Below are 24,772 nucleotides of genomic sequence, written 5' to 3' on the forward strand. Positions count from 1 at the left end.
AATCATTATTTTAGAGAAATGAAGGTCTGAAGGCGCCTAGACATTTTAGTATAGATTTGGGTAAAACAAGCTGCCTCAAGACAATCAGAAAAATAATATTTAAGAAAACTACAGCAGACTTCGAAACTAAACAGCTTGTCAGTGAGAGCAGAGAAAAAAGCATTTTAAAAGCAGCTGTGACAGCTGAAGGCCTTATTTCAGTGTGAAACCAATGACAGAAACCAGGATGATACCAGCAAGAGAATCAAGACATAAGATTTGTAGGAAAGAAAGAAAAAAATATCCATTGATCTGTCTTGAAGAAATTCTTTTTTAAAACCAACAATCTGTGTAATCCTTTGTATACGAAGCAAAATGCAGTGCTCAGGAATTAGAAACATTCTCTACAGCAGTTCAGATTCATCTTTCTCCATTCATTTTCCCAGAGCGGCCAGACTGACACACCAAAGAGAAGGAGGAACAATAGTCCAATCTGACTTCGGGCACTGTGTCTTAGTGGAGTTGCAACTGCTTGAAGCCTGTTGGAATAAATGAGAGCTATCCTGTCCTTCCCATAACTGATGTAGGAAAGAGGATTAACACTGGATTTCAATTAATTCTAGGAACACTGGAGTCCCAATTTATCTGACCGCGGCCAACATGAATTTCAGTCCGGGTTATAATGCACAGTCTGCAACAGTTCTGTTTCCCTACGAGGAAGTATGGGCCCAATATACACAAAGGAATACACATATTAGTATTTGTTTCAGAGAGAGAAAGCACTCAATTATGTATTTTCATCTCCTCCTCAAGACTCCAAGTCAACAGAAGTTTACCTCTTCCCCTGACATATACCACTACCTAGTAAAACCCCCTGACACATAACTGCATCTTATTTAGGTAATTTGCCTTATTTCAATTTTCAGTCAGGATTATTCTTTTACAATTGTGCTTACAAATAAGAAAAAAAAAAAATCCAAAACTTACAACAAGCAAAAAATAAATATTTTATTATTTAAAATAATTTCTATTATTTAAAATAATACCTTCAAAACCAGAGGTTTTAAAGGCAGAACTGACATTCTGTTTCGATTCTATGAAAAGAAAAATACAAAAAACAAAACAAAAACAAAAACAAACAAACAAACAAAAAAAAACGCCCCACCACCAAACCACAAAATCTTCAACCATTTAAAACAGCTGCCATAGCTGAGAGACATCTTAAACTGAGTGCTTGTGTGTGGTTGTATTCTACTACCCCAAATTGCTACCATTACCTCCTAGTAGAAAAAGAGGAAGAAATAAGCTAAGCTCTACAGAGATAACAAGAAGGTAAAAAAGGGAAGTCAGTATACCAATTCATTAAATTTTCAGTCATTCAGGAATAAAGCAACTATGAAACTTCAATACAGCAAATTAAGGCTATATATTATATGGCTTTTTATATATATAATTACAGAATCAGCATCTCTGGAAGTGTTCAAAAAATGTGTGGATGTGGCACTTGGGGACATGGATTAGATTAACATGGCAGTGTTAATTCAATGGTTAGACTCAATGATCTTATGAGGTCTTTTCTGACCTTAATGATTCCATGATTCAATGATATATAGTCCAGACACATTCGCCCACCTAACTTTTACATTCTTAGTTTTTTGTCCTGAGCTTCTTCAGCTCCAACTTGCCCATAGACTCCTGTTAATTCCCACTAGCCATCCTAATGAAACATTGCACATGATATGGTTAAGATCTACTGGCATCCCAAGTTTTTTGACCACAATCAACAGAAATTTCAGTGCCAGTGCAGTTTCCTGTTAAGTAGAGCAAGGGCCTTTTATAGACAGAACAGACATATTAGTTACTTGTTTCTAAGAGAGAGGACATTGGAAGGGAAAGAAAGAAAAGAGAAATTAACAGAATTAAACACAGAAACATCCTATGAAGAGAAACTGAGGGTCAATCCAAAATGACAAACAAATCCTAGGAAGCCATTACACGATATAGCTTGCATTAATCTAACAGCTTGCACCCACTGGAAGAGGCAGGTTACTCATTCCCTTCCAAGCAAGCACTCCTATTCCCCTTCCCTGCAGTGGCCTTGGTACTTGCCAGGTTACAAGGCAACCTGTTTTCACTCGTTTCTCTGACAGAAAGTAACCTCGCCAGTCTTTTGTCTGTTTATCGAGTTACCTCACAGCACAGCTGGGCAACTGCCAGAGCCAATTCATGGAGAGGGAATGTAGCTATGTAATCTAAAGAGAGGGATAGGACAAGTAGGATTGCTCCTCTTGGCCATGCAAGTCACTATACCTGGTCAGGCCTACCATTGGACTTCATCTTCATTATTCAGTAATACCCAGAACTACTCCGACCTAATAAATAAATTGCCAATAGTTTACCAATTAGATTGCAGGGAACATCCCTGCAATGTGGAAAACTTCCTAGACTTTAATCATATACCCCGCACAACATCAAGGGAGACATTACTAAGTCCAAGAGATGCATGCATTGGCACTAGATGTTATATATGAGCCAAGGTTTTCTTAGCACAACATTTAAGATGGTCTTAGTCTGAATGCCTTTAGGCACCTAGTCCTTCTCTGATGAAGTGCCTAATCAGCTCCTTGAGGTCAGTTATCTGTAGCTCCAGTTACAGGAGCAGCTGATGCAAGTACCAGGCAGATGTCTGACTTTATGTCATGACCGGTATGTTATTTGCTTACAAAACACTCTTTCCAATATCTCGCTAAAGTACAACAGTAACTATAAAACAAGTAATCCTAACAGTTTGGAAGATACATATCTAAACATGGGTTTTCATAAAGCAGGGCAAGATTAGAAGGACAAATTTTCAGCTAGATTCTCACCTTCTAGTTTAAAAGAAACGTGATGAGCATTTTGAAGCAGGAAGATATCTATATGCTCTTATTTAAGGAAATATCACTATCAGGGAAACAACAAGGTTTAATGTTTGGGGTTTATTTTTTAGAGGCTGATCAGAAAAAGAAAACCTCATTAATGGTTCTTTAATACTCACTGACTTGCATACTCACTCACAGCAGTTTCTAAATTCCAGAATTATCTACACCCAAGTCTCACAAAAAAAAAAAAATTATGTAACAAACATCTCTAACACTAGTTTTAGTTCAACCACCTCTTTTTAGGCAATCTGCACTGTAAGCATTTTTAAATTCATCTGGGAATGTTTTGGTATGTCTTCAGTGGTTCCATTTCTGTCTCAACAGCTACAGGTGTTGAATGTTCCTCATCAACGAAGTGCACGGACTGCAGCCTCCTACAGAGAGTATTAGCTGGTTATTCTGGTTGCCTAATGAAGATGAGCTGTTTAGAAAGATCAGGTTGCTTAATAAAGATGAGCTGTTTAAAAAGATCATGAAGCTTGACAAGTACTACCAGTACTGTGTTATTTTATGCAATGCACAGTCTGCAAAGCTTATGACATCCTGAGTAACACTGTCAGTAGACACCATCAGATCTGTCTTGTTCTGAAGTATCTGAAGTGATAAAAAAAGGTTTGGAGGTGAACAACAACAAAGCAAAATGACTTCCTAACCTGAGGGCATTGATTAGGACACTAATGATTGTTTTTAAACTGTGCTCCTTTAATTGCAAAATGATGTCAGGAATAATTTGAAAATATGACTTTCTCCTATCGATACTAGACAATACCATTTTCTGTCTCCCACATTCTAGCACCAGCAACCAGTATTAGCACAACCTTAAAACCACATTGCTGCAAATGCCTTATTCTGGGTTACTGTGTGTCTGGTTTACTACTTTTACAGACTGCAGCTACAGCAAACTTGGCTTCAGCCTCCTTTACACACCTTTTAATTGGCTCCTTACACCAAATACACTTTACCACCCAGCTGGGTTAAAAATTTCTTATCCTGATTAGTTTTAAAGACCTCCTGGAGCCTTCTCCTAAGTAGCCTTAAAAGCCACAGTAGCATTCAGAGTCTCTGCAGCTGTACCTGAAATAAATCTTTTATTGCCTTCAAAATTCAACTTATTAAGTAGTTCTCCTTTAAGAAAAAATTGAAGAAATTTTTAAACTCCTCTGCTTCTCAAATGAGTAATTCCTCCTCCAGCCTACAATATTTTTCAGACATTGCTAAGAACTTTTTAATAAGCTTTTTAGTAAGCTGAATAATTTCTTCATCTTCTAACCACAACACAAAATAATACATGATGGCTCCTAAAGCTTTGAAATACCTTACTTTTATAAGGCAAATAGACTTGCAGTCAATAGCAAGTAGAGACAGATGCTTCATTTCTGAAGAAATCTGAGAGCAAACTGGCTCATCATCTCTAGCTCACCATGCTCGTTTCAAAAGCAGATGGAGTATCTGATTACATTAACTTCTATTTAAGCTATGATACAAGCAAACTGTTTCAGATACACAGATAATGAGTCTAAATATCAGATGTTACATTGGCTGGCTGGCAGAGCTGTAAGTAGAATAAGCTCCTTCAACCAACTAGATAATGCCTATAATTTAGAGATCTTTATTGGATTCTCAGCTGCTTATAGAGGTCCAGAGGGGCATACCGGTCAAAACTGCATCCATGCAGTCCATAACATCTCAGGAAGTTACTTTTACACATTATTCTATCTACAGAAATCTAACTGTTCAATCCTCTTCAGATGGAATTAATGGAGCACAGTAATTTTCAGACCATGTGGAAACTTCAAATAGTGCAGAACAAAAGTAAATAGAATTTTGAGGTTGAGTTACATCAGAACTAAGAATGAATTTTATCTGCATCTATAATTTTTATTCTGGATATAATCTGACATGCTGATTTTAATCTCAAATTCTTAAAAGTTCAGATCCAGGTTACCAAAACTATTTTTGTTCTATCATAAGCTATTTAGAATCATCTATAATATTTGCAAAACCACAAATCTACATCTTATATTCCAGACTTTAGATACAAACACTTTCAAAAGTAATCTTTAATTCAGTCTGTGCTCCTCAGCTCCACAGCTTTTATACGGGGGGAGGAAAAAAAAAGATTTTATCCATGTATCAGTGTATGTATAGTGTATGTACATACAGCTCTTACAGTACCTTCTTCTTTGTAACGGAGAAAACTCTCATAACTCAAACAAGAATGCTCAAAAAAAACATACAAGGAAAGCATGAAGTAGAGGACCTAGTGCAAAAGTCCCCTGAAAAAAATCACAGGAGACATTATGGTTCACTTATTGTGAAAAACACAAAATTAATTCTTTGGGAGAAAACCTCTAACTCAGCCAGCATGTGCCACATTCCCTGGCATCTAAGCCAGAAGGCAAGCACAGCTGCCATACTTTCAAACTACCGGGCACTAAAAAGTAGTTATAAAGGGAAAAGCTTTTGTTTCTCCAAGCAAGATGGCAGCAGCGCTCATTTAGGGTGTGGGAGTTCAAGCCCACACATCTCACGGGAATGTTCACCTCCATGTTACTTTTCGTATAAAGATACTCTTTATCTCCCCCACTTATGACCTCTTACTCTGCAGAAAAGTATCCAAGAATTATATGCCCAGAACAGAATGTAACATGACCCAAACACAAGTGTTTGGTTAAGGCACTCAGACTTTGACAAGATTATCTTGAGTTCTGGTCCCTGCTCTTGACATTACTGAATATACACGTACAGTAAACATGAATTACAGCACAATCTTTTCCAGGTCTTAAGACATACTGATACTTTTTCTTAGTATTCTGATTTAATAGTGCTTCTTACAAGAACATAATAGTCTATGCTGTGACTGTGAATGCACCTGTTTTCCTTTTAAAAAAGGCAGAACTGTCCATTTCTCTAAATATTTCAAGAACCGGCGAGGACTTTAAATTTGCCTAAAACCTGCCAGGCTTTTTGGAAGCTGTTGCTTTTCTAGCTTGAAAGTAATAGTAATGCTTTGCTTTTTGTTACAACCTCCACTAATGTAATCTGAAAGTGCCAAAAAGATTTTTCTTTAATAATTAGCAAAAAGTAGTAAATACTTGACAGGAGAAAAATCCTTTACCACGAGTGTTTTCTAGATAAAGATTTAGAGGTCAATGATCTTTAAAGAGCCTTTAATGAGTTTGACAATTCACTGAATGTGAACTATTAAGCCATTTTCTTACAGTTCAATTATAGAAGAAAAGTTTATTTATCAATTTGTTTAAATTACATAGCACTGGCTATGAAACTAAAATTAAAAATACTAAGAAAAAAAAAATCAAGCTATTTGAAGAGTGAGAATTCTCCAACCTTACAATATAATTTGTAGTACATTAATTCAAATACACTCAGAGTCAGCTTTCTTTAAAAAGACTTTTTTTTTCTTTTAACAATGCAAGCTGTAGAGTTACATAAGACAACCTCAAACTGCACATCTATCTTCAGAAAATGCAATAATTAAAATTGGACTTGATGCAGCTGATTCACATTACATTCCATTCAGAGAAAGTTACTGAAAGTTACATTTTAAATTAATTTTAATCGTCACTTCTTATTTTCTGCACACCATAAAGCAGTTTCCACCTAATCAATAACTCAGCCATGCATTTGTATCAGCAAGCATCACCAAGCCTACCGGCTGCATTAGAACTTGGATCTTCCACACATCACTTCAGAGTGACTGGTCACTGTAATGGACATTTTAGCACAGAGGTTTTTTCAGTCACAAATTAACGTTTGAAATTAACTTCTACTGCAAGAGTGTGAAGTTTTAATATCCCCCAAGTATTCTTTGTTCTGGTAACAGTTTTCTTCTGCATTGTCTTCAGTTTTCTGACACCTTTCCATCCAGCTTTTCACCTAGAGGACTACCTCTTCTTCACTAGGTTGCTTATTCCCTTTGTAGATACCCCACGTGAACAGATGTTTCAATTTTTCAGACACCTGAAAACCAGAAGTCCCATTCAGTTACTTTGTGCCTGGTATGGAATTTTGAAAAGGAAGTATCTACTTACTCCCATCCTCTTGGCATATATTCAGTAAGTTTCCAACAATGATCATCTAGAGATTTACAGTTTTTCTTCTAAACACATGGCAAGCATATTAAGGGACAAAGCACATTTCCTAACAAAAACCCTGTTCCAAAGTATCATGGTGCACAAACTTCATAGAAAGCTGATGAATTTCTCAGAACAATGCCTACATTCACACTAGAAAGATGCCTGTCCAGCTTCCTCAGGTTGGCATTATAAGAAATAGAATTTTACATTGTGTTAACCAACACATTTATATAAAACACATTTATCTGCTACTTCTATGTCCAAATTCTCCATTAGCTGTACCAAAAGAAAAAAAACCCAAACCAACAAAAAAACTAACCAAACCAACAAAAAAACCCACATGCACACCCCAAAAAAAAGAAGAAAAAAGCAAGCTCCACAGAAAAACAGACTATTCAAAGCATTTAACTAATGTGTTATGAAAAGCATGTTATAGTTTACTAGTGTTGCCCTGGAATGGTCTGGAAAACTGCAGACAGAGGCTTTACTGCTTCAGCCTGCTATACGGTCCACAAGCAACTCTCTGGGAATTGTCCACGTAGTTTGCATTGAAAACTGACCTCACATACTACAGGATTTGTTCACTTCCATTCTCAGCACACATGTACCAAAAGCAGTAAGGAATGCATTGCAATTCACTCTTAATCACATGATGTAAATGTACCAGTGCCTGCTTCATGTAAGCTTAGTCCAGACAAACAAGATGTCTGCTCAGAATCATTTCACTCATCATCTGACTATATTTAAAGGTTGAAGCTTTATTTGCCCATGTTTTACCATTTTTTCATGACTTTGTTTCATTTCCTTGTCCTCCTCCACACATAACATCACTGTTTAAGACTGTGTGGCATCAAAGAAAAATGAGCATTAGATACAGTGCAACCCTATCAAAGACAGAGAGATTCAGTCAACTAGAGACCTGCATGGACACTGACATGCTGGGAAGAAAGAAAAAAGGCTCAAGAGCACTAATGTGCAATAAACAAACAGGACTGTAGGCAAATCTTGTATCTATTCCTTAATGTGAGGAATAACCTTTGGGAAAAGACCGCTTGTATGCAAGGCATCTTCATCAGAACTAAGTAAGGACACCTGGCATTAACACGTTAAACACTGCCACCAGTGATATCCTCCTTTCACCAATATACAACACTTGGATCTCTCTTATAGTAATAAATCTATTCAGTATCCAGTACCAGAACTAACCAGGAGTAAAAAGGTTTATTATTCTACAAAGTGGAGGGTTTGTGGTTTTTCATTAGAAAACAGAATTATTTTCACAGTCAAATAAAGGCCAGGAAGATGAATGCATTCTTATTGGTGATGGTAGCTAAGACACCAATTTGAAAAAACAAAGGGAAGTTGGAATTTGCCCTTACTAGTAAAATATAAATGTCAGAATTTGTAGAAGCGCTTAAGATATACACCTTCACTTCAGAAAATTCTGATTTACTCAAATGACACTTCTAACTTTAGTTAATACCTAAATCCTCCAGCTTCATGATGCCTCAAGCACAAGCCAGCTGACCATGCTGGAAGTGTAAGTACAGCCAAGGCATCTGCTTTCACTCAGTTAAATGTTAAATAAGCACTTTTCAGCGAGGACGTTAGTCCAATCACTCAATACTACAGCTGTCCTGTTCGTTCTTAGCAAGAATAAGAACAGCACTCTAAACTCCTCCTGTGATATTCATTCCATCAGAGTAGCACATTTTACCTCAGTGTTAAGAGATGCGAAGGGATGCCCCCAGATGCCCTCGCTGTTCACACAGGAGAGCACAGCATCAGGGGCAGAAAGTTGCTGCTCACCTTTGCCTCACACTGATCTGTCCTCCAGGCAGACAAATACTGTAGTTAGAACTTAACTTGAGATTTAGAGACTACATGTGTACACCTTTTTGCTAACACTCTTTTGGTCCCCTCTTACATAAGCAATAAAGCACAGAGAAACACCTAGGACAGAGTGTTTGGGCTTGAGGCTGTGATATGTCAACACAGCACACCTTCATGAAATAAAAAGGGATAACACCATCCTGAGAGACAGATTGGCAACATTTGCCTGAGCACAGTGTCACACGAGCACAGCTACCTTGCTGTTGATACTGTTCCTAGACAGCTCCACACAGCGCTCCACAGCTCACAGATGCACCCACCAACACCCCCGAAAGCCCTACGTTAACTCACAATACCTCATTTCTCTTCTGCTTGTTCTTGACACCGAGTTTTGTAAGTCAAGCACATGATGTAATCCTTTAGTGGAAAGATCAAAATATTTTTGTTATTGAAACAAAACTAAAAATCTGTACCTTGGGCAAGCCAACTAGAAGTTTTACAAGTACTATTGGGTAATAAGACACAGCACTTTCTTTGGTTGCTCTCCATTTATCTGATCTAGCCTTTGTTTATTGGCAGTCAAACATCAATATCCCAAAAGAAAAATGTCAGTCTCTTCAGAAAATACTGCCTGATAAGTGGCAAGAATGACAGATCAGATCAATCCCATGCCTTCAATATCAAAGATTCCATTTCTCAGAGTCACCTTTCCTTGCACTCACTTCCATGAATACTGATTTAAGAGCCTTTAAGTGAATAAAGTATTAATGTAAATGGAATAAACACAATTAAATTTATGAAATTAATTTCCCAGGCTAGATGGAGTGTCAGCTGACAGTTTCAGATGAAAATAAATAGACTTCATACCACAATATATTAAAAATCTACAACAGTCATTCTCACTCCAGTTGGCTTTTAAGACAGAATGATGTGGGAGGGTTTTTTAAAAAAAGCTTTCTTGCTTTTGTGGCAAACATCAGCATTTATGCCTGCCTGAGCAACAATGAACTCAATATTTTCAAAAAGAAACCAGTTTTGAAGTCTACTTTAGTTAATGCTGAAGTAATGGAGAAAACAGTATTAAATATTAATTCCATTCAAAAGCAGAATTGACCTGAGGAGATGTAACTAGTCACATAAATCCACATTACCACCATACAGCAGACATCTCAAGACTATTCATACTCCATAGACTCTTAGTTCTGTGTATTCACAAGCTAATGTTACAACACATTAGAAAGGACTGACAAATGAAAAATAGCTTAACTATTTTAAAAGCTATATATTTCACTAAAATATCTCTCATACATTGACAATACAGCAATAGCAATGTTGTTAATTGAATTTTCGTACTTGAGCAATGAGACAAAAGGTAAAATTTCAGCGTGTTTATGGTTTTAAGCATGCACATTGTACCTACACAAGTCTTTACTGATTACTCAAGAGTTGTTTTGAAACAATGGTATTCTATTTTACAATGATGTAGGGAAATTACAAATATTTACATGAAGAGTATTAGTTCATCTTCAACTTGTGCAAACTATTATGTCAACAGAATGGAGACACTGTTTTGCATGATCTTTCAAAAGATGATGCAGACAGCGCACAGAAAACTGCACTGAGCATAAAAAAACCTACTAATGAATATGAAAGCTGTCCACAAAAAGAAAAGCTAGAAACCACAAATGAAGAATGAAAACAAAATTAATGTGATTTTGCCCACTGGCAGTTAACAGAGTGATACTCCACTGTAAGGCTTAATCCATTTTACTGCCATTGTGTTACCCTAAGAGAACTCAGCATTATCAACAGATCAAGATAAGCTGAAAATAAAAGAATATATTTCACACTCTGCACTGTAGCACCTAGCAGATATATACAGAAATTAAGTGTACCAAGCAGCAGTCTCCCACTCAGACTTCTCTTACCTCTGTAGTTTGTAGATACAAAATTCACAAAATAGAGCCTTCTGAAAACATTTTGAACACTTCGGTCAAATCGTGTATGTATTAAACATAACAAAAGGAAAGGAAGATACTGAAGTGCTACATAAGCACCAACAAATGACACTTTGGAGTATAAAATCATCATAAATGAACTAGCTAATAAAAAATTCACTACTACACAGTTAAATTACACATAAATACTTAACAGTGCCTTTGTTTGTAAAGTCAAGAATGGTCAAAGGGAAAAATATTGTACCAAAAATATAGGTCAACTATAATATTATAAAAAATTAAAGTATTTTCAATCACTAAATCTGAACACCTGTATCTTTTAACTAACAGGGAAAAGGCAATAATTAATTAGAAATAATTTCTAATAATTAATTAGAAATTAGAACTACTACCATTTAATAACTCACTAGAATCTTGTTGGAGTTCTAATTAAAAAAGCTGCATTATGTACCATTCAGTTCTATTACAGATCTTTATTGGAAATACAGTTTTTCTTGTCCTAATTACTATGTCAGAAAGCATAGTCTAAAACATCTACTGCCTTCTATTCCAGAACAACGAATGAAAAAAATTTACCAAATTACAGATCTAAAGGAAAGAAGCGTTAACTTCCAAAGTATACATACTTCAAATAAAGCCAGTTTTTCAAGAAAACTATAAAGAAAAAAACTTCTACACATAATTCCATATGTTATTATACAGCTTCAAAATTGAAGAAATTTGAATACTTGCAACTCTTCAGTGCTTAGTACAGTAGAATACATCTAACTTTAATATATATTAATAAGTCTTCCCACTTCACAGATGGGAATCAAGAAGTAAAAAAAATGGTTTGCTCAAATGAAGAATATAAAAGGGTTGGAAGCAGACACCCAATTACACAAGTGCTTGTCTAGCAGCCTCATTATAACTAGTTTCTTCTCAGTTTAACCAAAACTGTTTCAGCTTTTGTATTGTTAGAAGAGCTCAAGTCACTTGAAGTTACTTAATTCTTTTGCAGAGGACACACAGCTCATTAGACTTAAGTTTCAGGCTTCCATCTTACTTCTGAGGAAACAAGGCTAAGACAAGGAAAAGTAAGGTTAACAAACACATTAGCTTTCCCTTGAGGTCTCAAACCCTTCCCTGAGATACACCAAATTGCCACCTAAAGAATTTAAGGCATATACACTACAAATGCCAAAAAGTCAGCTCAAGAGCCTCTGGTGACAGTCCAAAGCTTTACTGACCAGACAAGGATTTGTTGATTCAGTTCAGCTCCCTTGTAGTTTCTAACTACAAGGCCTTAGTTTTCTGTAAACAGAAGGTCCACGCCAGAAGGCATTTGCAATAGTCGCTTTGCAGCCTTCACACTTCCTGCCATAAGCATCACCATGCCTTGTCCTTCAAGTCCCTTTAAGACAGATGCAGGAGCTTCTCCTGCCCCTGCAAACAGATGATGCTCTGGAGTTGCACTCCTGCAGCTGCGCTGGAAGTCCTTGACTCCTACAGACCCCGCTAGAGGAGCAGCTGGGTTTGGGCCGAGTCCATCGCATTCAAAGCGGAAACACATATGGTGACTGAGACACAAAAACAAGGTTCCACAAAACTGGGTAAGCTACTGATCCCAAAGTGGGCAGTGAGGAAGAAAAATGAGCAACTCTTCTGTCTTTTCCCACCATCATCTCCAGCAACACAGTCCTCATCAGTGTTTTGCAACACCCTCAGACTCATCCTAACCTTTGATGAGCCCGTTCAGCTCAGTAACTCAACAAAAAGCTAACCCAGCAAGAGAATGGGTTCTGTCAGTTTTGTGAGCAGAGTTGATTTACCAATCAGGCAAGCACTGAACCAGCAAAAGAGGAATTATAGTAGCATGCAGCCAGGAGTGGGACAGCCTCTTTCAACAGCAAAGAGTTGGCGAAGCCCATCGTGCAGAACCTCATGTATAAAGCTCCAAAACAAAGAACCAATTCAGGAAAAATAGTCACTATAGCATGTACATTTCCTTCTTTTCTTAAGGAGAAAGCTTGCCTTCAGAGTATAAACCAGTGCATTCAGAGAGACCTGTAGCATGTAGCCTAACAGCTGTAAGAGGGAACCTTGACTTTAAATTGAGATCATACTAAGGAGTGGCTGAGAAGTTTTATGTTTCTTCAGAGACCAAACGAAGACATGTTCAAATCTACACAATATCAGAAAAACTATGTCCTATGTGAACTTCACTCAGATGTGATTTTGGTGCTGAATTTTTCCTCCATCTGAGGAAAAAAGCCTCAAGGCATTTGCAGTTTAAATAATCATCTTCAAAAGGTACCTGAATCACCTTTCTTTTCAAACGATGTTATTAAATGTTTTTCAATAATGACAAAGCTGCAAAAAATATCAAACACCTAATGGTAAAATACCATCAATGAACTACTCCAGGAAAGGGAAAAGGAAAGTTAATTCTTTCAAGACTACACAGAATACAAAATTAATCCTGAGAGCAAGAGCTATCAATTTTTTTAAAATTCCATATAAATTTAATCAATTTGACTTTGCTTTGCAACAGAAGTGCATGCATACGTACAGTACACACAGGTTAGTGTTGTGTTTCCTTTATTGCCCTCTAACTTGCTCAAATTAAATGCTTATTTCTGTAAACACAAAAAATTACAAAAGAAAAAATATTTATGGCTTCTAAATTTAAGCATCATTTACAGAAAACACTGAAGATGTGAGTTGAGCAAAGCTGGAGGGGCTGTTTTCTGTCTTTTTTTCCCCCTGAGGGGGAAGACATAAGAGTTGACACCATTATCAAATTTTCAGAAAAACTACTAATTTTGAAAAAAAAAAAAAAAAAGGATGCTTTCCCTTCCCGTTCCCCACTATTCTAACTTTGAAGAATAAAACATTTCTTCTGTTTAAAAAAAATAATTTTTTGTCACTGTAAGAAAATACATTAGAAAGGTTGCAGGCATTTCAAAAGGCAGAGGCCATTACTGTAATTGACATCCACACACTTGATAATTTCTTAACCTATTCATCATTGAGACATGTTAGAAGTTCACTGTATTTTTGTTGAGAAACAAAACAACCCCTGGAAAAGGGCTGCTCAGAAGACTTCATAGGGGCACCTGTATTTTTAATTTTCAGTTTACCTGACTGACTTCTCCCTGCTCCTTTACAATCTGTACAGGATACAACCAGTGCAGCAAACCTCCTCAAAAAGCCAACTCTACAGTCATTTACTCCTGAAGCATTACAGACAACACTTGAATTATATGCTTAAACCTCAGTTTGTTGTGACCTGTCTGAAATCTAGTCTACAGAAATAGGTGACATCTATGCAACACACATAAATCTAGTCAAGTACAGATATCACAAACACAAAAAGGACAAAAATTTCAAAGCTGACAATAGGATTTCTGCAAACTTCACAAACATATTTCAAGAACAGAGCTGACTGCAAGATCGGTTTAAAAAAAGATATTCTGTGCATAAGGTTACATATATCACAGCAAAAAAAAACACAAGTGAGAAAAGATGACAGCATGTAGTTACCCTAATAACTGAGGGAGAGCATAAAAAAAAATGAAGAGAGACAGAGAAGTATCATTCTATGATACACATCATTTGAAGATGAAGCCAAGAAATTAAACAGGCTTCAAGAGTTACTGAACAGATCCAAGAAAAAGTTGAACACTTAGAGCAGAATAAAGGACTTTTTATCCTGCATTCTAGCTGGAGTATATCCTAGACAAGTCAGAAAGCGGGAAGCAGCTTAATGTGACATTTTCATTTAAAAAAGATAAAAAGATGGGAAAAACACAAAAATTGTCTAAAGTATAAATGGATTTGCCCATCTGAAAGATTTGACAGTTTGTCACATCTAAGTCTCTGTAATCTCTCCACTCTTGCAAGCTATTCAAGACAGCCACCAAGCCTCAAACGCTGCACAGCACACGTTCCACTCTTTTGTTCAGCAAGGGGTAATTACACAAGACTGTGGCTGGATGCTAGGCATGTTAGGCCTACTGGTAGAGTAACTAAAACCCACAATGTAGGTTCACAGCATTGCCAGGCACAACAAAACATTTGCTTTTACACAAATATTTGCCAGAAGCAATAAAATGCATATTTGATAATACTACTGTATTTGTAAGAGCAAACCAAAATACAGTCATTTCAAGACAGAGTGCAAGAAAGAAACACAGGGGGAAAAAATTCACATAAAATTTAAAGGGACTAAGTAGCAATCTATCAGAACAGGCTTTGTACTGCCTCTACTGTACTGTTCAGACACTCTCTTGACTATACACAGGAAGGCAGCAAAGAGTCCATAATCCAATAATACGTGCTAGGTATCATGCTAGCACTTCACAGCCTTAAGTAAATCTGGGTTTATATATTTCTTAACACAGAAGAAACATCACTCCCATTCCACAGGCCAGGGAAAAAAAAAAATTAAAAAATCAAATCAAGAAAACATGAAACCAAGAAGTTCACCAAAAACTTCAAGATTTGAGAGTGTATATTTTCTTTCACAAGCTATGTAACAGTCTTTAGACACTCTTAAAACAAGGGGAAAGGCACTACCAGAGCAGACCACAGCTGGCAGAGGGCATCGGGTCTCCCAAAAACCTGTCCCTTAGTCACGGGACTGGGTGAGCGTGCAACTAAATCCCAGAGCAGCATGGCTGTTGCCAGTTCCTGCTGGCTCGCTTATTTTTCACTTTTAGGGTTTCAGACTGTCAAAGCTGTTCAGTGCTAGCACAGTTTTTCTACCCATTACATGACAGAGCTCAATCACAGGAACCACTGTGGAACTTTTTGCGGATCAGGATTCAGGAAAGCTACCAAGTGGTCTGTCCCACCTTTGAATCAGGCAATACTTTCCTCCTCATAACAATTCCAAAAACTAATTCACCCGTACCCCAGTAATACTGATGCACAAGGCTGGGATTTAAGTTCAGCCTGCATGGAACCTCAGCAATTGCCAGGACAGACTGAAAGAGCAACTACACAAATGCAGAAAAATACTTTGAAAAAAGAGAACCTGTAACCTCACAAACACCTTCACGGGATGTCTGCACCTTTACTGCAGGCAGTGACCGAGTTTTAACAAACTTGTATTAAGCTGCTGTAACCTGAAAGAGCTGCTGTGGAGTTCACTCCAAACAACAGCACTGGCAAGAGTATTCTTTGGAAAACGAACACAAACCCAGCCCTGCCACACCAAGAGCCACAAAGAACCACAGAAGAGACAAGACCGCGAATGTACCTTGATGGCACAACACAGCTGTGGCTCATGCCGGCACCGAGAAAAAAGCCCTACTAAACTCCACATTCAAAGTTCTGACCATGCTCAGCATCTTATTACTGGCAGTAATCTAGACAAAAATATTAACGAGGAGTTGTTTTCAAGGTATGACAATTCTGCTTTGGCCAGTTTTTATGGTTTACAAATCCCCTTTTCACAGTTTCTATTATACTGCGGTTCGAGCCGGGGGGAAAAACCCGTGTACAAAGAACAAATCAACCCCGGCGTGCGAGTCAACATCTGAAACGCTGAGAGCCTGCCTTTCATCCTAAAAAAACGTGGCGTGAAAACACCCGTGCGCAACAATCACTGTTAAGTAACACCTAGATACGCAACCTACTTTCAGCCAGCGCTTGCCTTTTGCCATTGAGGGGAGGAAGCAAATTTAAAAAAAAAAAAAATTTAAAAAAAATTTAAAAATATATATAAATAAAGGCACAAAACAAGCAGACACCCCCCCCCTCCAACCCCAGCGCCGGGGGGCAGGCCGGGGCGGCGCTGCCGGCCCTGCCCGGCAGGGGGCGCGGCGCGGGCGGCCGGCGCTGTTGTTGTGGCCGCTCGGGGTATTTAAACGCCGCGCTGTCAATCACGGGCCGCCGCGCTCGCCCCGGCGCTCCCCGCACGGCGGGGGCGGCACCGCGCGGCCCCCGCAAGCCCCGGCCCGGCCGAGCGGCCGCCGCCGCCGCGGGCCCGCAACTTGCTCCTTTGTTTAACTGCCCGTGGATCCCCACCGCCGCCTCCTCCTCCTCCTCCTCCTGCCGGGCCTTTTATTATTCGCACGCTCGGGTCGCAAAACACACACACACACACACACACACGCGGCGGCGGCGGCCGCTCGGGACCGGGCTGGAAACGTCAAAGCAGAGAGAGGCGCGGGGCGACCCTTCTCCTCCTACGCTCCCCCCGCCCCGCAAACAAAACGCACGGGCATCCCGGAGCTCGCACCCGGCCGGGGGCAGCCCCGGTGCCCGCACTTCGCCGCCGGGAGACCGCCCTGTCCCGGGAGAGACCCCCCGGGGGCGCGGGGGGACACGCGGCGCCTCCGCACAGCCCGCACAACTTCGGGGTGGCCCCGGCCCCGCATCTGTTGCTCTTTCGTAACCGGTCCCCCCCGCCCGGCCCGGCCCGTCCGCCCCCTCGCAGCCGCGGACCCATGTGCCCGGGGACGGCCGCCCCCGCCGGCACCGGCGCTGTCCGCACCGTGCGGGGAGCGGGACCGGCCGGGCGCCCGCGGGTCCCTCCGTGCTGCCGCCGCGCAGCCATTGTCCCCTCGCCGGGAGGGAGGGGGGGGAGGCGACTGCCACCGCCTGTGCCCGGTGGCCGCCCGGCCGCCCTCCCCGGCCGCTGCCCCGCCGCGCCGCCCGACCCCGGCGCTGCTCCCGGCGCCGTACCTGCCGTGGAACCAGTCCTTGCAGATGTCGCACTCGATCATGAAGCGGCTCACGTCGTAGGGCTCGCGGCACACGCAGTACACGGGGGTCGCGGCGGCGGCCGCCGCTCCGGCCATCTTTAAAGAACTCCCTGACTGAGCCGCCCGCTCCTCCCCGTCCCGTCCCGTCCCCCCCGCCCCGCTCCCTCCGCCGCGGCCGCGGCGGCGCCGCCAATAACAACAGCGCGCGTGCCGGCCCCGCACGCCGCGCGCGCCCCCCGCCGCCGGCAGGCACGCGCACGGGCGGGCGGCTCGGGAGCGAGCGGACAACAGCGCGCGGGGGCGCGCGCACGTGCGTCACCCGGCCCCCGCGGAGGCGGGGGGAGGAGGAGGAGGAGGAGGAGGATGGGGATGGAAGGGGGGGAGGAGGGAACCGCCCCGCCCTCCCCACCCGCCCCGCACGGCGACCGGCCCCGCCGCGCCTGCGCCCCGTCGAACGGAGCGCCCCCCTCTGCCCCGCCCGGTCCCGCCCCGCCCGGCCCGGCCCGAGGGCGGCGGGCATTGAGCGTGCGCGGGGGGAGCGCGATTTCCCCCCCCCCCGCCAGGCGCGCGGGGAGGGGCGTGCACGTGCCGCCCCTACCGGGGGGCGGGGCGAGGGGAGGCACGCGCTGGGCCCCCCCGTTAGCGTCACGCACGCGGGGAGGGGGCGGGGCGGGGTGCCGCGAGGACACGGGCGGGGGGGGCGGGACCAGGCGCGCGCCGCCGCTTCCCCCCCCCCGTTATGTAACGACCGCGGCGGCGGCGCCTGAGGGTCGGGACGTCCTGCCCTGTCCAGCCCTGTCTCCTCCAGTCCTGTCCCCTCTCCTCCCGTCCTGTCCCCCCGGAGCTGGCGCAGGTCGGTCGGAGCAGCTGCCGGGGCCAGCCGGGCTCTGCCGGCCTCGGCACTGGGGCCCGCGCAAGTCCCCCTCGGTTCCGGCTGAATCCTCCTTATGCGAGTTGGGTACCTGAAGGGCCCCGCCGAGGGGCAGAGGGAGCCAATGGCGTACCACTCGCATACTGCAATTTCTGAAAAGTGTTGTCCCCAACTCGTCAGGCACAAACTGAATTCCACACACGGAATGCTGGCGGACATGCACTGGTGCTTTCTCCCGGAGGGACCTCGGGGTAGAGGCACGTCTGATTTTAGGACAGGCCAGTGTTTCCATGCTGCCCAGCTGCGGGTTCCACTCCTTTATTTCTTGTTCAAGCTCTCTGCATACGTTTGTACTTTTGCATCATTATTCCATTTCAAGCCGTCACCCCTTCTTTCAGGACAGAAAAGTAACACCGATGCTTTCACTATGTGTCATGCAGAACAAGAAAGTAGAGCTTAAAAATGGAGTTGGTTTTTTCCTGCAGACTTTCAAGGAGCTATGGAGATTATGTGAGGGAATGGGGACTCGTGTCCTCCACGCTGAACGTAGGAATTTAAAAGCAAAACAATAAATATGTTGAAGTGCATGTTACAGTGATCATAACTGTAATAGACTAACACTGCCTACAGCATTATAATTTTATATCCCATGGCCTTAACCAGTAGCCACAAAAAAAGCAAACGCTGTACATTTGTTTGGCAGGGGAAAGCTCAGAAGTAAATGTTTCCTTTCCAGGCTGTTATTGTGAAGCTTGCTAGTGTTAACGTTTATATAAGACAGCAATATGAGATGATGATTTGGCAGCAAATTGGACAGCAAAAAAATGTAAAACAAATCCAGCATGCAGGCTCTGTGACTGAATGGAGAACGAAATAGAGATATAAAGGAAATGTAAAGGATATCTTCAAGAAACACCAGATTCTCGGACCAAACCCTGACCTATTTAGAAAGTGCATGAGGTTCTGACCTGCAGGACATCGTTAGTGGGTGTTTCAGTACTCTTTTGTTTCCCAACACATCCCAGTATTTCAGCAACTGAAAATGTGGCCACGGACATATCGGTTGTCTAAAACGCTGATGTTAAGTTTCATAGGGGTAAGAAACAGCAGCAAGGTAACAAATGTCAATTTCAGGGTTTCAGGAAATAATACATACCAAGAGGCTTTCTCGGTAGAAATATTGTTTCCCTTTATTAATCTGATTCAAAAGCACACGGAGGAAGTTGCTTTCTGATCATAGAGGCTGCAAGCTCTGGCATAATCAATTACAGGTAATGGAACAACTACCAAGAGGCAACTGTTCCAGTTAAAATTGTTTGTGTTTGTGCAACAGTGTCAGTATATGTAGCCACGCTGGCATCTGAAATGGACAATTCCTTCCTTCCCTCCTCATTTTGGTGTTTCTTAGGTTGTCACATGCCGGGTCTTATCTAGAAGTTGCAGTTACCATCTGGAGCGATGACTTTGTCCAAATTGGCAATAAAAATGCACATGTGTTGTGTTCCAGGAGGTGTCTGCAAACAAGAGAGCCTCGGTAAGGCACACGTTGTGTAGGTTGGGTATTCCTGTAAGAGATGGGGTGAGGCTGCCTAACGTTAGCAACGTGGGAGGAGACCTGGCTTGGCTCAGGGTGAGTCCAGTCCTACTATGGGGTTGGGTGAGGAAGTTTTCACTTGACACGCAAGAAAGCTGCCCACCCATGAGAGTGCAAAGAATGAAGCAGCAGGCTGATCTCAGCACCCTGTGGGTGCTTCCCTTCACAGGCCTTGATTACAGGAAAAAATTTTTTTTTTTTTTTTTTTTTTTTTTTGAAAAAAGGAAGTTGTGATCTTAAGAGTGCAAAGTAAAGCTCATAGTGAGAAGTAAGCAGGCAGGAGCAAAGAAGCCTTTCTTAAGAAATGAGAGTGATCAGTGGAACACACCATCAGTGTCTGTCTGATGTACAGACACTGTCACCCTCCCCCTCGCCCCATGCTCTGGGTTGCACCCAGCCTACCATCCCCTCAGCAGCTGGAGTAAGCCAGTTGATCTTCAAGCTGTGCCCAACCATAATCTTTCCACCCTAAACTCCACCATACGTGCCCTGCCCCACCAAACACAACTTCTAACAAACAGAACTTCCAGCCCCTAAACCCAGCAAGTCCCAGTGGATGCCTCCATCCCCATGCCTGGACTCTAGCCAACACCTTAGAAACACATGGCTGGGGCTGGCAGAGGTGAGTGGCTCTGCAACTCAGAGGTACAGAGATAAAGAGCATCAGGTCTTCAGACACTAAAGTCAAGATCAGGAATTGGGACAATGAGGACTAAAGAGCACCACCTCTTTCCTCCTCAGGGCAAGCCTGAGTGCTCCTACTCAGTAAAGCAGAACGCTTCTGCTAGTGTTTCAAGGAGTGCTGGCTGATAGCTTGTGCTTAAGGCTGGAATTAGGCTGTGGGGTAAAAAGAGCTTAAATTGTAGGATTATTCCTGAATAATGTGGGGATTGTGGAGAAATTATAAGGCCTGGTACCCAGTTCTTGTCATTATGAGATACAGCTGCAAAAGCACTTGAGCCAGTCACATCAAGTGGCTTTCTATGAAGTTTGTAGGGATGGTGGATGTGCTCAGCCTTAAGCTTGGGGTGAAAGATTGCCATGGGTAGGCAGCGGAAGGTAGAGAAAATGCCAGGAATAGGGAGTAAATCTTAGGACTGAGAAACTAGAATGATAGAAAGATGATACAGTTCCCTAGCACTATAATTAATACCTGCTTGTGCATATATGGGCCAGGTATGGCTCACTCTTGTATGGGTCAGTACAGAGTCAGGATCACAGTGGGGTTTGGGTCCTGCTGCTAAGTACAGGTCACATTAGCCAAGGACATTGCTAGGGGTTGAGTGTGAAAATTCTTCTGTGGTAGAAGTTAGCAATCAAATAAACAGAGTGTACAGAATTCATTTCACCCTGCATGCTCTACAGAGCAAATCTATTGTCACATCATCTTCATAGACAACCTTTGCTCTGCAACATCCTCCATCCACTAGTCTGTTATTCTCTAGCCATTCACAAATCTTCAGCAAGGTCCAGGGTGGGCTGAGGGCTGCTATCAGCAGGGAAAAATGGTTTATTGCTGGCTGTAAGATGCTGGGCTATGATTACAGATGAGGGTCTTAGCAAGAAAGCCTTTCTTATCAAGGACGTGACTACCAGCACACTGCACATCAGCAAAGAGGATATGGGAGAAGAGAGCACTCACCATTGCACAATAAAAGCATCCAAAGCCCATGCCTGGCCTTGCATATCTCCCAAAGCACATGCCATATGCTGTACATGGCATAAAGGGAGGATAAAGAAGGAGGAGCAAGGCAGGGAGGTTGCCAGAAGGGAGAAAGGAAGGTTTTCTGGAACTTCTGCCTGAACCACATACAGGTACCCACAAATATGCCTATTTTGTCTCTTGGGAGGAGGGGTGAACTCACAGCCATCAGTCCAAGGATGGTGGCTCTCACCCAGCAGGGCAAGGGTGGTTAAATAAACACCAGAGATGATACTCAGCAGACAGAGAGATGGCCCAGCAGCAACTGAGGCTAGGGAGAATCACAAAGAGAAATCAGATGTTAATGGCCATTTCCAGAATGATGTGAAAAAAATCAGACAAATTATTGGGGAAACATTGGGGTAGAGGTACTTTCCCCATGTTTGGCCATTTCTTCGGTGTATTTTTGCAGATTCTGGCAAAGCACTCATTTTTAAAATTACTTATTTATTTTCACATCAAGAGGCTTAAGACTGCCGAAAAGCAAAGCTCTGGACTGAAAAAGCGTTCCAGTTCTCTGTGTGAAAGTGTCTGAAGCATACCGAGAATTGGCAGTACGATCTTTGCATCTGCAGAGAAAATACTGAGTCATGTTGTCAGCCCACACACATCTAACAAAAATAAAAGCAGACCAATGATTCAAGATTCACCCACTCGTCATTTAAAGAAAACACAAGTCATTCAGTCATGCCTCATGCTTCAGAGACCTTTAGAAAACACCCAGGGCAGGGAACATTCGCCCACGTCGCGCCCACGCACCATTTCGAACCAGAGATGTCATTTGTAACTTGTTCACTTGCAGGTCTGGACAGTGTTTGCTTCAGCATCCTCAGAGGAAGTTGCCGAGACTTAAAGGTTTCTGTTGAAGATATGACACGGTAGCTGCTGCCTCAGCCCTTCTGTTAGCAATGCCGAAATGATGCAACATAGTTGCCCGGCTTGAATCCTTGGAGGAGGCAGGAAAGTGCTGTGTGCTTCATGGCCAGGCAAACTTAAGCCACAGTTTGTATAAGATGCTACTGTGCTCTTCCTTCAGAGGTTAATCCTGTACTGAAGCATTGGCTGTCCTGGTGCTGAGCTCCCGAATTGCTCATTAGACAGGGAGGTATTTGCACAAACATCAAGATTTGGGGAATTACCTAGAAAAAACCCTCTTTTTGCCCCTTCCCACACTGTCTCCTAGCAAGAAAAAGCTGGTTTCCGCGTTTCACAAGGCTGCTGGCAATCTCTCTTCCTCCTTCAGTTCTAAAAGCTGCTTGAAGTATTAACAGCTGAACCTGGATGTGTGGCAGCCAGCCCAGCTCATGACGGAGGGGGAGACGTCACCACACGGAGGACGCACGGATGGAGTTACACAATCTGCGTGATGCTGAAAGCAGCACTGGAAACTTGTCAGGAGCCCAAAGGCCAGAGCTAATTTGTATTTCCTATTGCACAGCATGATTTTAATCAGACTGAAAAGCGCCCAGTTGTGGGTTTTGTGCAGGGTGTTATGAGCAGGGACAAGTTAACAGAGCAACTATGGGCAGGACATGCTCTGAGGACAGTGCAGAGATGAACATTAGATAGGGAAATGAATAGCAGACAAGACTTTTACACCAAATTTTTCAGCATTTCCAATGCTGTGATAGCCTAATACTCTTTATAAGAAGAAAGAAAGAAAAAAAAAGACATCTGCAAAAAGCTTGAGAAAAGCTTATTTGAAAAAGCTCTTCCCAAAGGTTCAGGATATGTCACCAAGTAAAACACAGCATTCAGGAAACCCATCTCACTTGCAACCAATATTTGACAGCAGTGATCTCTGACATAAGCTGCTCTTCAGCTGCAGGCAGGTGTGTGTGAGTTCCTCCTTACAATTAATTTTCTGCCTCATTGAGAGCAGCCAGCACAAAGGACAGGCACAGTCCCCAAGCACCACTGTTTCCAACACAGGTTGCTCTTCAGCAACCCCTTTCCATGCTATGATGGATGGAGAGCAGGAGTTGGGAGCCATTCAGTCACCTTGCCCCACCTGGGCTCACAGCTGTGCCCCTTCCCAGCACACAGCATTGGGGTGCATCCTTGTGAACCACTAGCATGGTGCAGAGAGGGAATGGGTCAGCAGGTTACTAGGAGAGTAAATACACCTTGACATTACTTGATTGGTTTGGTTTGTAGGCCTGGTAGGTTCGCTGGAAACTCAGAGGTGGGTTTGCTGCCTGAGGAGTGCTATAATTGGAGAAAATCCTTCATTTCAGCGTTCCTCTCTTTTCCTGCTGGGAATAAATGCTCCTTTCCCCCTCAGTTCAGTTTTATTCCTTGACAGCTGTGAAAAAGAAAGAAAAAAAAATCAAACCTGGGACCTTTATTTTGCTCTGCAGAGTGAGATGAACTGCATGTCAGGGATATAAAAGGAAGCCTGACAGACAAGCTCATCTGTAGCTTCCTATATTCAGTCTGATAAACTCTATCCCTGGAGCATTTTGCCCACCAGCTAGCCCTTTTCTATTGTAGCCCCTGAAAGCAGCACCCTCTCTGCTCTCATTCCTCCTCCACATGCTCCTTTACCCCCCTCCCCCACACACATTTGTCCCCCCAACTCAAACAGCTCCCCAAGGAGCTCAGGCACCACCGACGTTCAGGGATGAGCAAAAGGGAAGATAGAGTCAGCTGAATATGCAAACAATCCTATTTGCACCCCGGCATGTACAATCCAGGTCTTTGTCAGCATGATGGAGTGCGCTCCATCCAGTTTGTTTTCCTTCTCTGCTACTATTATCCACGCCCTTCCCACAAAGAGCATTATCAAATGCTGTACCTGAATCAGGCTTTTCAAGATAGAAGCTGATTGCTGCCTGGTTGATACCTGTCCACCAGCTGCTTATTTGTTTTGTTTCAAAATTATAGCCAAGCATAAAATGTAGTGTAAAATCTACAGCTGCCATTAAAAAAAAAAAAAAAGAAAAAGAAAAAGAAAAAGGCATCAGAAGCTTTTTCCTGGTGTCACTAAGACACTGGGTGAAAGCTTTTTCAGCTGCACGAGCAGTGAGCAGCCCAGCCCATTGAGACTGGAGGGTGATGCTCTTGCACTCTGAGGGGTTGTGTTTGGGAAGCTGCCTGATGCCTGCCTGCCTTCCCAGCGC

The 24,772-nt window shown here is 42.6% G+C and overlaps 1 protein-coding gene and 1 long non-coding RNA gene across 6 annotated transcripts in view; both read right to left on the minus strand.

Moving 5' to 3' along the window:
• KDM7A (lysine demethylase 7A) overlaps positions 1–17,642 on the minus strand; it is a 66,468-nt gene extending 48,826 nt beyond the window's left edge. For all 4 annotated transcript variants that reach the window (XR_004357361.1, XM_032689442.1, XM_032689444.1 and 1 more), the window contains exon 1: positions 17,464–17,642. Coding sequence is in view for 3 of the 4 variants with exons in the window: in XM_032689442.1 (XP_032545333.1) it covers positions 17,464–17,579 (116 nt within the window). In the remaining variant the exon portion in view is untranslated. The remainder of the gene's footprint in view (positions 1–17,463) is intronic.
• Positions 17,643–19,525: 1,883 nt separating this feature from the next.
• Positions 19,526–24,563, minus strand: LOC116787576. Of its 2 annotated transcripts, XR_004357337.1 has the most exons (3): positions 24,448–24,563; positions 22,410–23,955; positions 19,526–21,921 (listed from the first exon to the last, which is right to left on the minus strand). It is a non-coding gene; the product is annotated as an uncharacterized LOC116787576 (long non-coding RNA). The 2 variants fall into 2 exon arrangements; XR_004357336.1 differs by having other exon boundaries at positions 19,526–23,955.
• Positions 24,564–24,772: the final 209 nt, after the last annotated feature.

Source organism: Chiroxiphia lanceolata, chromosome 5, assembly GCF_009829145.1.
Source record: "Chiroxiphia lanceolata isolate bChiLan1 chromosome 5, bChiLan1.pri, whole genome shotgun sequence".
NCBI lineage: Eukaryota > Metazoa > Chordata > Aves > Passeriformes > Pipridae > Chiroxiphia > Chiroxiphia lanceolata.